At 44.0% G+C, this 15,182-nt stretch overlaps 2 protein-coding genes across 2 annotated transcripts in view; both read right to left on the bottom strand.

Annotated features, from left to right (window-relative positions):
- Nucleotides 1-15,182, bottom strand: part of LOC135974464 (maestro heat-like repeat-containing protein family member 1) — a 936,803-nt gene that overhangs the window by 210,729 nt on the left and 710,892 nt on the right. The gene's annotated exons all lie outside the window — the stretch shown is intronic.
- Nucleotides 4,697-5,635, bottom strand: LOC101935226 (olfactory receptor 11A1). The gene has a single exon (XM_005310274.3). The coding sequence runs from the start codon at nucleotides 5,633-5,635 to the stop codon at nucleotides 4,697-4,699; it is 939 nt and encodes a 312-aa protein (XP_005310331.2).

The following is a 15,182-nucleotide window of genomic DNA, read 5'->3' as shown; positions in this document are numbered from 1 at the left end:
ATATCCACACCACACATTCCCACTCTGCCTTGTCACTACAATGGACCGGCGCCCCCTCCCCTGGCCCTATGTTCAAACACTGATCCTACTCACCCAACAGAATACCACACCTGTAAAGTGTAACGGCCACTTCACACCCTTTTCCAGCCCCTGAGTTGCTGAAGACAGTGGAAAGTATTGTCACACTGTGGCAGAACAGGCTTTTCAAGACCACCTGGCTCACTCATGCCATCCCCGATGATGGGGGAAGAAGGGCTGTCAGGCTGTCTGGAGTGGCTGAAGAGCATGGGTACCAACATCAGGCCAGACTGTTCAGAAGCAGGGCACAACCCCCACCTTGGCTGTGAGTTCTAGACTTAGATTTCACCAACCAAGTATCAAGTGGGAACTCCTCAAGCACTACAACCACCTTAATATGGAGTCACAGATGGTCCCCTTGGGCACTCCAGTCTATCTTGCCACCCAGGTAAGCCTGCCTTTGTGATAGATGGTCCCTTACACCAAAAATCACAATAATGTTCAGGGAGCTGACCCCTGGCAGGCACATGCTAAGGGCAGGTGGCAATGGGTGCCACACAATCCCGGGCACTGCCAGAAACGTCACAGGGACATACAATAAAATTAAAAGATGGCAAATTCTGAACCAATAAATACCTTTTTCCACGATGTGTGATTAGACTCTAGTCATCAAAGCGGGACTGCACATTTTTATGGCTAACAAGAATAACCAGAGTTATTATAGGCAATGATCATAATTCCTATTACTCTAAGAAACAAGTTGTTTTTCTCTAGGGACCAGACAGAGACACAAATACACAGACACTCTCAGCTATTCTGCTGCAAAAACAAGACGACCCTGAGTAGATGCTGAGGGCATTAGGGTTCAAACCTCCCCACACAGTGTGTATCCCCATGCCAATTAGAGACTGTGTATTGTTACCTCTTTTTGAACTGAGTGGCTAGTCACAGTTTAGAGCCGTGGGGATGTCCCAGTTAGAAGTAGAAATTGATGGAGTCTGGTATTTTCTTTGATTCAGTCTCGCTTATTGACAAGGAATCTATGAGGAACCAAAAACATAAGGAACAGCGTCTTTACTTACCGCCCCAAGTCTCGTTAGCCACCTCATTAGACCCAAACTCTTGCTTTTTCAAGGCTTGCACTGGGCTACTGCTTGGCCTTCTTTCCACAGGCAAACAGGCAGGTGAGCTCTCTCTCTCTCACACACACACACACACACACACACACACACACACGCTCGCGCTCAGCAAAACCCTTCTGCCCACTCAGTCAAATTCCTGGGCAGGTTCACACACTTCTTTGTCTTAGGTGGGGGAGGGGATTTCTGATTAACTCATCCTAACAGTTATGTGAATAGAAGGGTGTGTTCACACATCAGTTAGAATAAGGTTTTTAAACTCAACCATAACAAGGTTTCGTTCAGTTCATAACGACATCCCTCATCTTAGCGGAGGCTCAGGCTAGTCACCCAGGCTTGGCCCCACCCTACAACGTCCACACAGCTATTTTTAGTGTAACCCCTTTGGGGTTTAGAAAGCATGGCCCTTTAAATCTTTTTCCTAAGGGGGAGGGGGAGAGTAAGAAAAGAGGAGGGAAATTCCAGGGGGCAAGGCTGGCGCTCCAAGGAGGAGGAGAGGCAGCCTGCAGGCCCTGGAAAAGTGAAGCAGCAGAGAGAACCTGCCTGAAGCCCGAAGAAGGACAGGGCCGATCGGGGACATGCCAGGACAGGAGCCAGGAGGAGCAGTGTGCCAGGGCGGAATTGCCGAGAAGGACAGGCCAGAGCTCGACCCAGTATCACTGCTGCCCAGAGCTGCATGGTGCTGTGAGTACTGGGGCTTCTGACTCTGCATTGGGAACTAGGAGGGAGGCTGTAGCTAGGTAAGTGGGGAGGTGATTGCTCTGTGTGGCTTTGCAGAGAGCGGCAGAAGAAGGCACCTGAGGGGTTTGTTGGGAGAAAGTTCACTGGCGCCGAAGATGAACAGGAGCACCCAAGACTCACCACTGGACTGGAACTTTGCTCAGGACTCCTGAACTCTGTGTGCAGACACATTGCTCGGTGTCTGCCCTTCCAGACTCCGCTACCACTGGGCCTGTGGGGCCTTGGCTTGGATGCAGCCCTGTTTTACTGCTCCCCCTATATTTCCCCTTGTTGTTTTTCTCCTCTCATCCCTCTGTAAATAAATATTTCCCTTGTTATATCCACTGTACTTTTCTTGTGAGTGTGTGTGTTCATTCTGGGGGTTTGGAACGGGTGCCCCATGGGTGGAAGGGATTTCTCCTGCTGCATTCCTGCGCACGCCCTCTGTTGGCCAGAGCTGCCAGCAGAGCAGACTCCATCTTGGCCACGAGGGCGCTACAGTTACACTAGCACCCAAGCACAAGCCCTGCTAGCACAAGTCTGCCTAGTCAGGCTGGGAGGCTCACCTTCAGCTGCTGTATAGACGTACCCTCAGTGACTCAACTACTGTCATGCCTTCAATTAGTTCCTGTATATTAATTTGAATCAGAGGCCTAAGGATTAAAGTACTATTCAATGGGCAGAATTTTCAAAAGCACCAAAGTGACTTCAGAGCCTGCATTCCATTTTCAAAAGGACCTCAGGATGGGGGAATCTGTATCTCACTGCAAGTCAATGAGATCTATGCTTGTAAGTCAGCTAGACACTTTAGGAAATTTTACCCAATGTGCTTCAGGATGAAAGATGCTGGCACTTTTCATGTCATGAGTAGCATTTCCTCCATGCCTACCTGCTGTTTTTTTACTTGACATTCATTTTGTTGATGTTGTTGTGTCAACAGAAATCATTCACATCATTTATTTTATTTTGACAGCCATTAATCTGTTTAGGGTCTGATGCACTGGTCTTAGGGAATGTGTACACTGCAATGTAAGCCTAAACTCAGACTCAGGCTTGAGGATTTCAATCTGACAAATGCACATTCAAAGACCATTCTACACCTATTGAGAAGATAATTTTGCCATGGCCTCTGATCAGGATACCGGATATAAGCCCAGGCAAAAGGGGTACATGGGATCCCGTAGAATAACCATAGGAACAGTGATTCCATTTATGACATTGTCATTTGTTCCGGCCTGTCCACGAAGGTAGATGCCCGACTGATGGAAAACCCTGGCATCATGAACGTTTCCAGTGCAGCCCACATTGGCTTCCATATATTGGCCTCTGTGGTCCCCAAGGGCCTGCATACCAATGGAGTAGTACCTTTTGCAGTGTATGTACTCTGGCTCCTTGAGTACATACAATTATGGCCCCAGTGTTGTGGGGAAACCCCATTATCTCCAAGCCAGCAGTTACTTCGGGGATATTGATTTTTCCCCCACCTTTGGATAAACCACACACTTGACTGCCTCAGAAACCTCAGCCACCACTTTACCTTCCAGTCGACTTTCCAACCCCAAACTGGTTAGCAACCTACTTTTGAACAGGAATGGCTTCCCTCGCATATGTGCCATGTTGCTGAAGGGTCCGGGCAAGCTGCTAACAAGGATCCAGAAATGTAGCTTTCTTCATGAGGAAGTTCTGGTCATCCCAGGTCTGCATGACTAGGGAGTCCCAGCAGTCTGTGCTCGTGGCCCTGCTCCAGAAGCATCGATCTACACAGGGGGCATCAGCGGCTCTCCCGAGAGCCATGAGCAGCATCAGCCAGTTTGAGTCTGCCAGGTCTGTATCACCCTCATCCTCCTCCAACAGGTGCCTTCTTCTGGAGGTCAGAAAATGCCCCCGAAACGTCCACCAGCACCTCATGGAAGCTCTGCCCATTGCCTGAAACAGGAGGGAAAGCACAAGCAAGACAAGTGCTTCAAATGCTGACTCCTCCCTGTTGCTGGTTCCGGCTGCCGGGCGTGTGTAGACTCAAAAGACAACTTGGCCCGATGCCTTGGCAGGCTGCGATAGCTTCTGGTGAAGTGCCACGGGAGGGACAGTCACGTTTTCCTACAGGGCTAGAACAGCTACCCACAGCGGAGGGTGCTAGGAAACCTGGCACAGGCTGATTTGGCTAAGGTCTGCGTTGTGCAGCGTAGATGCCTGAGCACTGGTGTGAGGCCTGGGTCCAGAAATTCTAAACCTAGGCTTAATATTCAGTGTGGACACTCAAGCCGAGGTTTACACCCACCGAGCATATGGGTTCAAGTCCCACAGACCCTACGCTTACATTGCATTATAGGTACACACTTAAACCCCTTCTACCCATTGCAAGATGACACGTAGTACAACAATGGGAAGACCACTACAATCTTCCCAGATATAAAGTAATAGAGCTTTTGGGAACACAGAAATCAAGGGGAGAGAAAATATTTGAACCAGCTAATTCCACCCACAGGCATCTGAGGCCCGTGCCAAGTAAAATGTGGCATTTTACCAACTAAGAGATAGCAGAGAAAAAGATGAAACACGTATCCGAAATCTCAAATGTCACTATGTGGAGTGTAGAGCGCAAGACAGTCAGGTTTCCAATTAAGGCAGTAGAAAGTATCAGAGTTAGCCATGAATGGGAATGTCATCATCCCAAAACGTAGTATGTCCTCACATTCCCCGAAGCAGTTCCCACTGGCATGAGCAAAGGCCCTACTAGATATAAACTTTCTTGCTCATTGAGCCAGATGGATTCCTTCACAGATCAGTGACTCCATCTGAATTCATCTGAGCAACATATATTAACTGATGACTTTTCTAAGGGCCTCCTTCACCTCTTTGTTTCGCAGGCTGTAGATGAGGGGGTTGAGCATGGGAGTCAGGACTGTGTAGAAGACAGAGAACACTTTGTTTAGGGCTCTCAGGTTGCTGGATTTCGGTATCATGTAGACAATCATTATGGTCCCATAGAAAAGTGTTACAACAATGAGGTGAGAGGAGCAGGTGGAAAAGGCCTTTTGCCTCCCGGTGGTGGAAGGGATTCTCAGGATAGTAGCAATGATACAAACATAGGATGTCACAGTTAATAGAAATGGGCAAGGCAAGTCTAGGAAGGCGAGTATGAAACTAACCAGTGTGATCATGCTGCTGTCACTGCAGGAGAGTTTTAGCATGGGAGAAAAATCACAAAAGAAATGGTCAATTTCATTGGGGCCACAGAATGTTAATTGTGACATAAAACACATCATTATTACACAAATTAGAAATCCGCTCATCCAAGACCCCGCTACTAACTGGAGAAATAACCTGCCGTTCATCATGGCTGCATAACGCAGGGGTTTGCATATCGCTAAATATCGATCATAAGACATTGCTGCTAGGAGATAGCATTCTGTAGCTGCCAGAGAACAAAAGCAATAAAACTGTGCAAAACAGCCACTGACAGAAATGGTTCTGTCTCCAGTCAGGAGACTGGCCAGCATCCTGGGCAGGATGGTGGAGGTGTAGCAGGTCTCCAAGCAGGACAAGTTCCCCAGGAAGAAGTACATGGGGGTGTGAAGGTGCTGATCAGCCACAACTAGCACTATGATGAGGACGTTCCCGAACATGGTCACAGTATAGATCACTAGGAAAACCAGGAAGAGAAGGATCTGCAATTCAGGGAGATTCCCGAATCCCAGGAGGATAAATTCTGTGATGACCGTTCGATTGTCCTCTTCTGCTTTCTCTATGAGGTGCATCTAGGTACAAATAAAAATACTAAAACTCAGAGATGGGACTTTCAAAAGGTCAAACATCCCATCAACTTAAGCAAATGCAGAAGGACAGATATCCAGAGGTATATAGGCACCCAATGTTGCAGATAGGCACCTAGTGGGATTTTCAAAAGTGCTTAGGCAACCAAGGTGCCTTAAGGTCAGATATCTAAAGCTATTTAGGTTCTGCAGCACACAGCATCACAATGCCCAAGCCTAAATCTTATTTTTCCAGATTTAGGCACCAAGGAGTCTACATTCTATTGACAGCCAAAGGGATTTAGTCTCCTCCATGCCTATATCCTTTTGAAAATGGAATTTAGGCTCCTCAATCAGTTAAGCGTTGTTGCAACTCTGAGATCAGCAAACCCTAAATAGCTTTAAAAATCGGGGCTTGAGGGCTTTGCTGAGTCAGGAGCTTAATTCTAGCTATGCAGAGCCACAAAGTATCTGCTGTTGCTCAAAGGATGCTAGCCACTGGGAAGTTTTAGCCCACACTAAAAATGGTTAGCGGAGCTAACAGAGAGTAAAGGAATGGCTTTAAAAATAGTGATCTCACAGCCTTTCCTCACATGAATACATCCACAAGGTCTAATTCTGATCTCACAAACTGTTTTTTGCAATATTAACTTCTGCCGGAGATCCTCCCATTTTACAGCTGCCAAGGTGAGGTCAGAACCAGGAGCTGTAAATTCTGAGTATATGTACATCCTACATGCTATATATTTTATTTTTATATAACTGCCTTGCTGTACTGTATATATATATATATAATTATTTTATTTTATTTTAATGGGAATTGGGGGTCTACATTCATAAGTGGGATAGACAGAGAAATAGGTGTGATTGATCTACCTTGTAATCTCAAAGAACATTGCAAACCCATGATGCAGTGCTCAATGCCTCCTGACAGCTGCTGAGAGCTCTCAGCTGACACTCCGGTCAGTGGAGGAAAAGCTCTGCTGGAGACAACCAGCAGCTACAGGGTCAGGAACATGCACACATCTTCTGCTTTAGGGGAAAATCAAGAGGGACATTTTAGAAACAACTGAGTAAAGGAGTGAGAATCCATGTGAAAGAGGTGAGTTGTCAGGGAGATAGAAAGGCATGCAAGCCCCGTCTAAAGGGCTGGGGGATGGGAGATAAAGGCTATGGGAATTGCCCTGGGTACTGTTATGCTCACAGGATACAGTTTTCAATATACCACAGATGCCTTAGAAAGAGAGGGAAAGATACAGGCAAACAGAGAAACAGACAGACAGGCACAGAGAGACATATGCAGACAGACAGAGAGACATCAGACAGATAGAGGGAGATGTGTGGAACAGCTCTCTTTAACATTAGAGCTGATTGGAATTTTTTTTTCTTCACAGAAATTTTTGACTTTTTGTGAAAAAAAAATTAACAATCAAAATTTTGTGGATGAAAACTGAAAATTTTCCACCAGAAGCTGAAAGCTTATGAATTTTTGACCCAATATTTTTCAGTTTTTGGCTGAAAAGTTTTTGGGTTTTGTCCAAAATGTGTTTTTTTAATGAAAACATGCCATTTTCCAGGGAAAGCAGACACTTTTCATGAAAAATTTTCATTTAATTTGAAAAACCCAATTTTCCATAAAAATAAAATTAAAAAAAACAGTTTTGACAAGAAATTTCCCACAAGCTCTATTTATCAAAAGAAATGTAACACACCCGAAAAGGCAATATAAAAAACCTTCTGTATTGCAGTGGTAGAGAAATAAAGAGACAAATTAGCAATACACTAGATCAGTAATGTGTCACTGTGACCAATTTCACTCAGACGATCACTGAAACACCAAGTCAGCTGAAATGTGTCCGTGTGATCAGTTCATGTATAGAACGTGCATCAAGCCACAGCCTGCCCATGAGCCACCTGAGCAAAAGGATTTGTTTTCCTTATGGAAGCACAGAGCAGCTGATTTTGCTTCCTACACGGGAAACAATTCTCACCCAGTCACTATATCTCATCCACAGCATAAAAAGGAGCTTGAAGAACAACAGTGGGCTGAAAAGCAAGGGCAAAATTTCATAGAGAGGAATCAAATGCAGGCAATCAAAGAAACACTGAAACACCCTGTCTGGGACAGGATAGAATGGGAAATGGTCAGAAACCGAGAGAGAGAGACAGACAGACAGACCAACGGATAGAGCCTTTGTATTTCAATTGTTTTCCTAGTAGTACTCTGCACGGTCTACAGTCCTTAATTAACCTTTACTCAGTGAAAATTCCCATATACCCAGAACAATGGAAGTGTGTTAGTTACAGACTGAGCAAAAAGTGAATAAAGACCCCTAGGATTTTCCCCAATAATGATTACATTTACTACATCTGGTTGGAAGTCCCCCGTCCCCTTTATGCGAATTGTCAACTTTTCATCAAAAACCTGAAAACTGAAAAAAATTGTGCTGAAAGTTGCTGAAAACCAGAAGAATTCCATCAGAAACCAAAATATGTTAGGGTTTTCTGAAGAACACTTTTTTTAAAAATGGAGGAAAACAGACACTTTCCATGAAGAACTAAATTAAAAAAAAATGTTCTGGTGGAAAATTTCCACCCAGCCCTAACATTTACCTTTAGTTGTGAGTATGAAGGAGTGATCAATGTACTGGTGTGCGAGGAGTGACCAGTGTACCAATGGTGGCTGGTTTGTGGAATCGTGATGCAGTTTCCACCCTCAATCACTCTCCTGTCTTCATTTTCTTTATGCACTTTCAGTCTCTCTGTAAAGACCTGTCTTGCGACCCTGCTTATTCCAGTATGCAAAACCTTCCTTACCCTTTCTCTGGTTATTGTGGGCTTTATAGAAGAAAGCAGCCTCTCCTGCCTGTTGCTGACAGAGGAATGACCCTGGAGACTGCTTGTGATGAAAGTAATGTGATGGAGGAATTGTTTATATTTTGCATTTCCAAACACAGCACTTAACAAGACTAAAGAAAACAACATTCTACACTACAGAGAATTGCACACAGTGATTATTGCATCAAGACCACATCTTCAGGCTGAACTAGCTTACTGGACTCACTCAACTATTTGAGATCTAGGCTGGGATTTGCAGTTCAGTATTAGGCACCCAAGTCCTACTGCATTTCAGTGACCGTCAGGTCTGGTCTACACTACAAACCTATATCAATATAACTACGTCGCTCCGGGGTGTGAAAAATCCACATGCCTCAGTGACGTAGTTATACCAACCTAACCCCGGTATAGACAGCGCTAGGTTGGCAGGAGAGCTTCTCCCGTCGATATAGCTATTGCCTCTTGGGGAGGTGGATTAACTACGCTGACGGGAGAGTTCTCCCTTGTCAACGTAGGAGCATCTTCACTTAAGCGCTACAGTGGCGCAGCTGAATCGGTGCAGCATTTTATGTGTACACCTCCCCTTAGACAGCTAACGCCCACAGGCCTCTCTGAAAATCCCAGCCTGTATTGATAGGAGCACAGACTGTTTCAAGAAAAAGACAAAACTTAAACATTTTCTAGACTGTCAAGGCTCTTATGTTTTCAGGATTTTTGGTGAAAGGACTCTGAGAATGCTCCATAGTTGCCTTGATAGTCAAAGGCAGACAAATATAATCACCAAAGTACTTTAAGGAGGATAGCCAGCTTTTTGTTGACTTCCTCATTTTTGTCCATCCGTGGTCATTTATATTTTCTTATTTAGTGCTTCTTTAGGCCCCTTTTAAAGTCCCAGTTTACAAACCTATTTAGACTCCCGTATTTGAAAGTCTTGGCCACAGAATTACTTCCCTTAAAGAAATGTCTGTCTAACAATCCCTGATTGTGTTTATCCATCTCCGAATCTCTCTCTCTCTCCACACCAGTACTCTCTCTTTCTTTCCCTCAAGGCAAGTGCATCAGAAAGAAAAAGAACAAGTTGTGAGCAGAAGGTGTGATTTTGGAGGGAGGTAAATGATTAATAGATTCCAAGGCCAGAAGGGACCATGGTGGTCTTTCAGTCTGACTTCATGTATAATACAGGCCCTAGAACTTCCCCAAAATAATTCCCTGGGCAGATCTTTTAGGAAAAACACCCATCTTGATTTAAAAATGGTCAGTGAGGGAGAATCCACCAAAAATTTTGTTAAAGTGTTTCAATGGTTAGTTGCCCTCACTATTAAATATTTATGACTTATTTCTAATTTTATTTTCAAAATGAAGGCTCAAAAACTAAAAGGAAAATAAGAAAAAAAACTTATTTATTTAATGATTTTTAATAGCTTCAGAGATTTTAGGGCCAGAAGGAACCATTATGCTAGAAAATCGGATGGCGTTGAGAGAAGTGCCACGAGAATGATTGAAGGGTTTGAAAACATGCCTGATAATGATATTGATCTGTATGAGTCTATTTAGATTAACAGAGAGAAGGTGAAGTGTTGACTGGACCACAGTCTAGAAGTACATACATGGTGAACAGAAATTGAATAATAAAAGACTCTTCAGTCTAGCAGACTAAGGTGTAACAATAGCCAATCACTGGAAGCTGAAGCTAGACAAATTCAGACTAGAAATAAGGTGGAAATTTTTGACAGGGAGGGTAATAAACCATTGGAACAACTTTTCAAGGGTTGTGGTGGAGTCTCCATCACTGGAAATGTTTAAATCAAATATTTCTGCAAGATCTGTTCCAGTTCAATCACAGCTATTGTATTTGAAGTAGTAATTAATTTACGGAAGTCCTCTGGCCTGCACAATGCAGGAAGTCAGACTAGATCCCAATGGTCCCTTCTGGCCTTTAAATCTATAAATCATCTAATTTGATCCTATCTAGAGCGTATCTGCTAATCAGAGTCTCCAATATTGTTATAAAGACTCAAAGAGACGAAGAATGCACCACATTCCATGGTACATTGTTCATAGTAGCGACAAGAATGATTTGTGAGATGGAAAAGTTACCTTGCAGTAAGAGAGTTAAAAACCACAAACTATTTAACTTAACACAGAGGAGGTTACAAAACTTAACAAAGAGTTGATTTGGTGACCGTCTAGCTGTACCTATCTGGGGAGGAGATGTCTGATAGCAGAGGGCTCTTTAATCTCATAGATAAAGGCATAACAAGAGCCAGTGGCTGGAAGCTGAAGCAAGATAAATACAAACTAGAAAGAAGTTGCACATTTTTAACTGTGAAGGCAACTATCACCTGGAACAATTTACATAGGGCTGTGGTGGATTGTCCATCACTTGGAGTCTTTAAATCAAGATCGGAGGTCTCTTTCTAAAAGAATCACTCTAGTTCAATGACAAGCGATGGGTCTGGTGACAGAATCGTTGGGTAAAATTTCTCTGGCTTGTGTTATGCAGGACTTTTTCTACTTTAAAAATTTACAAGCTGACTCTCCCCAGGAAGAATGGGTTAAAGGGAAAGTGGGACACTTGCAGGGTCGAGTATCTGGTGAGCAAGTTTGCAAGCATGAAGTTTTGTGAAACTGCGGCCATCTCTCCCTCCAGCTCCCCTGCTCAGCTGAGTAGAAACAAAACCACAGTATAAACCACTGTGATCTCCTTGGGGCACAGACCATTCCTTCTGTCTTCTCTGGAAAGAGACAATTTATTATAAATGTTTTTGGATGTTTTTCTACATTTTCAAATATAATGATTTCAAGTACAACACAGAATACAAAGCATACAGTGCTCAGTTTATATTATTATTATATTGACAAATATTTGCACTGTAAAAAAATAAGATAAATGGTAGTTTTCAATTCACCTTTATTGTGAAAGTGCAACTTATAATTCCATATTTGTTTTTGTTTTTTTACATAACTGCACTAAAAAACAAAACAATGTAAAACTTTAGAGCCCATAAGTCCACTCAGTTCTACTTCTTGTTCAGCCAGTCGCTAAGACAAACAAGTTTGTTCACTTTTAGGGGAGATAATGCTGCCCACATCTTATTTACAATGTCACCTGAAAGTGAGAACTGGCGTTCGCATGGCACTGCTGTAATATAAAGTGAGCACTCTACACTTTGTATTCTGTGTTGTAATTGAAATTAACATATTTGAAAATGTAGAAAAACATCTAAAAATATTTATAATAAGGGTAAACTGGTATTCTATTCATGTTTAACAGTGCGATTAAAACTGCTATTAATCGTGACTATTTTTTTAAATCTAGTTAATTTGTTTTGCATTAATTGCTTGAGTTAACTGCGATTGACAGTCCTAGTTTTAAATTAAAAAAAAATATTTGAAATTGCACCCAGACTTGCTGTGTGAGGGTCACGGGGACTTGTGCTCCTCTCATCACGCTTTAGGAGCTTCTGAGTGCCCCAGTCCCCAAAGGACAGGTCTAGACAACAGTCTCACTCCAGCCATGCAGCCACCCCAGCCCGCATTAGGGATGAACAGTGAGACCCTGTAGGCTAAGGGCATTAGACACCCAAATCCCATTCAGATCCCAGCCCTACTGAAACTTAATGGGGGAACTTTCGCTCCTGAGGCACTTTCAGAACCGCCCCCAAGCAGCCCTGTCGTCTACACGTGGGTCTGTCCAGACGCGCAGGATTGGTTTGGTTGTGTTGAAAGTTGAGCTGACGATAGGATTTTAACTTGCGTGAACTAACATAATGAGAGTCTCCATCTACATGATGATGGGGTGACTTCAGAATGACATGGGGGTGGCTGGGGAGCGGAGATCAGAATCTGGCCCCAGTGTTTTGTACAGCAGAGCTGTTCGGATAATGGCCAACAAAACGGTTTTCCATCTGACTTCCTAGCACCAGTTTCAGAAGGGAGGAGGTTCTGCTTTGAGCTTTTAGTTCAGTCCATTCAGAGCCAGCCAGATGATGCCAATAATCCCCACGTCGGGGACAGGGTGGAGCTGCCGCACCGTGGCTAGATAAAACTTAACTCCATTACCATTGAGCATCCTCGAGCTCCAGCTTACAACCAGCTCTGTATTAATCTGTGTGGACAGTCCATTGAGCGGGTGGGAGCTGTCAAATAGTTTGGCAGCATCATAGACTGGGCTGGAGGATGCTCGAAAGATGTGGGCCCTCGTACGGCGGCAGCTGCTGCCGTGTTTCGGGCCGTTCAGTGACACCTGTGGGGATGTCAAGACATCCAGCTTCCTACATAGCTGCAGATCTACAGAACCGTGGTGACACCACCTCTACCATATGACCGTGAAACGTGGGCTCTGAGGAAGGCTGAAGAGTGGTGGAGGGATGTTTTTTTGTTCTTGTCATCTTCGTCCAGCCACTGGACCGGGACTATTTCCAGTTCTGATACAGGACTGCTGGATGACCATGGGCAAGTCATGTCACCTTGGTGCCTCAGTTTCCCCTCTGTAAAATGGGGATACTTATGTCAAGCTACTGGAGAGCACAATTTAAAAGCTAGGTCTTTTGATTATTACCAAGCCACAGTAGCACATCAACTGCAATCCTAGGTGAGAATGACAGCTGTCGAAATGGCCAGTAATTCTCACCAACAAACATTGCTCCTTCCTTTTAAAAAAATAGGAAATAAAATAAAAAAAAATTGTTAATGCTGAGTTTAGGTGCCTGGTGATACCTCAGGCCCTTCCCGAAGGCTGAATTCAGCAAAACTCTGACTTCTGAGAACCAGGAAATACAGAGAGAAGATAAATGTCCACACAACATTAACTCTGCCCAATTTGTGCAATACCCTAAAATACCCACACCACGCACTCCCACTCTACCATGTCACTGCAATGGACAGGGGCTCCCTGCCCTGGTCCTATGTTCAAACATTGATCTTACTCCTCCAACAGAATACCACAATTGCAAAGTGTAACGGCCACTTCACAACCTTTTCCAGCCCCTGAGTTGCTGAAGACGGTTGGGAGATGTACAGTTAATCTCCACACCAGATTCCAACATTGAAAAGGCGAGTGATGAGATAAGAGGAGATATAGCCAGGGTGATGGGATTGGACATATGAAGGAGAAGGGGGATGAACAGTAAGAGGTCTGTAACAAATTGTGTTACTAATGGGAGACAGGCTAAACGGCATACATTAGGATGTTTATACACCAATGCGAGAAGCCTAGGTAACAAATGGAGGAATTGGAGCTCCTGGTCCAAGAATTGAAACTGGATATTGTAGGAATAACTGAAACGTGGTGGAATGGCAGTCACGACTGGAATACAGGTATGGAAGGGTATGCACTGTTTAGGAACGACCGGAACAAAGGTAAAGGTGGGGGGGGGGGTGGCATTGTATGTCAATAATGAGATAAGCTGTAAAGAAATAATAGTTGATGGAATAGATAAGACGGAGTCCGTCTGGGCAATACTCACACTGGGTAAAAGAACTACTAGAGCCTCTCCAGGGATAGTGCTTGGGGTGTGCTATAGACCGCCGGGATCAACCCAGGATATGGATAAAGAACTATTTAATGTGTTTAGGGAAGTAAATACTAATAGGAACTGTGTAATTATGGGGGACTTTAACTTCCCAGATATAGATTGGGGAACAAATGCTAGTAGCAATAATAGGGCTCAGATGTTCCTAGATGCGCTTGCTGATCATTTCCTTCATCAAGTGGTAGCTGAACCGACGAGGGGGGAGGCCATTTTGGATTTGGTTTTGGTGAGTAGCGAGGACCTCGTTGAGGAAGTGGTTGTAGGGGACAACTTGGGCTCCAGTGATCATGAGCTAATTAGGTTTAAACTAAATGGAAGGATTAACAGAATTAAATCGAAGACTAGGGTTTACAATTTTAAAAAGGCTAATTTTAATAAATTAAGAGGACTGGTAAGGGAAGTGGATTGGGCAAACATATTAATGGATCTAAAGGCAGAAGAAGCTTGGGATTATTTTAAGTTAAAGCTGCATGAGCTGTCGGAGGCCTGTATCCCAAAAAAGGGAAAAAGGTTAGTAAGCAAGAGATTTAGACAGAGCTGGATGAGCGACCGTCTCAAAGGGGCGATTAGGAAAAAACAGACAGTGTACAAAGAGTGGAAGAGGGGAGGGATCACTAAGGAAACTTACCTTAGTGAGGTCAGAGCATGTAGAGATGGAGTGAGAAAGGCCAAAAGCCGTGTAGAGTTGGACCTTGCGAGGGGAATTAAAAGCAATAGTAAGAGGTTTTACAGCCATATAAATAGGAAGAAAGCAAAGAAAGAAGAAGTGGGACTGCTGAAGACTACAGCTGGAGAGGAGATTAAGGATAATCTAGGCATGGCACAATATCTAAACGAATATTTTGCATCGGTGTTCAATGAGGCCAATGAAGGGATTAGGAATATTAGCAGCGTGACAGAGGGGGATACAGGAGGGGGGATTACCGTATCCGAGGTAGAAACCAAACTTGAACACCTTAATGGGACTAAGTCGGGCGGACCGGATGATCTTCATCCGAGAATATTGAAGGAATTGGCGCGAGAAATAGCAGGCCCCTTAGCAATAATTTTTAATGAATCTGTAAATTTGGGGGTTGTTCCATTGGACTGGAGAATAGCTAATGTGGTTCCTATTTTCAAGAGAGGGAAAAAAAGTGACCCGGGTAACTACAGGCCTGTCAGTTTAACATCTGTAGTGTGCA

This window comes from Chrysemys picta, chromosome 12 (genome assembly GCF_011386835.1).
Source record: "Chrysemys picta bellii isolate R12L10 chromosome 12, ASM1138683v2, whole genome shotgun sequence".
Taxonomy (NCBI): Eukaryota; Metazoa; Chordata; order Testudines; family Emydidae; genus Chrysemys; species Chrysemys picta.
Note: the sequence above shows the minus strand (reverse complement) of the source record. Positions and strands in the feature narration are given on the sequence as shown.

Excerpts from the sequence above, each read along its gene's own strand:
- LOC101935226 (XM_005310274.3), bottom strand. The coding sequence starts at position 5,635 with ATGCACCTCATAGAGAAAGCAGAAGAGGACAATCGAACGGTCATCACA.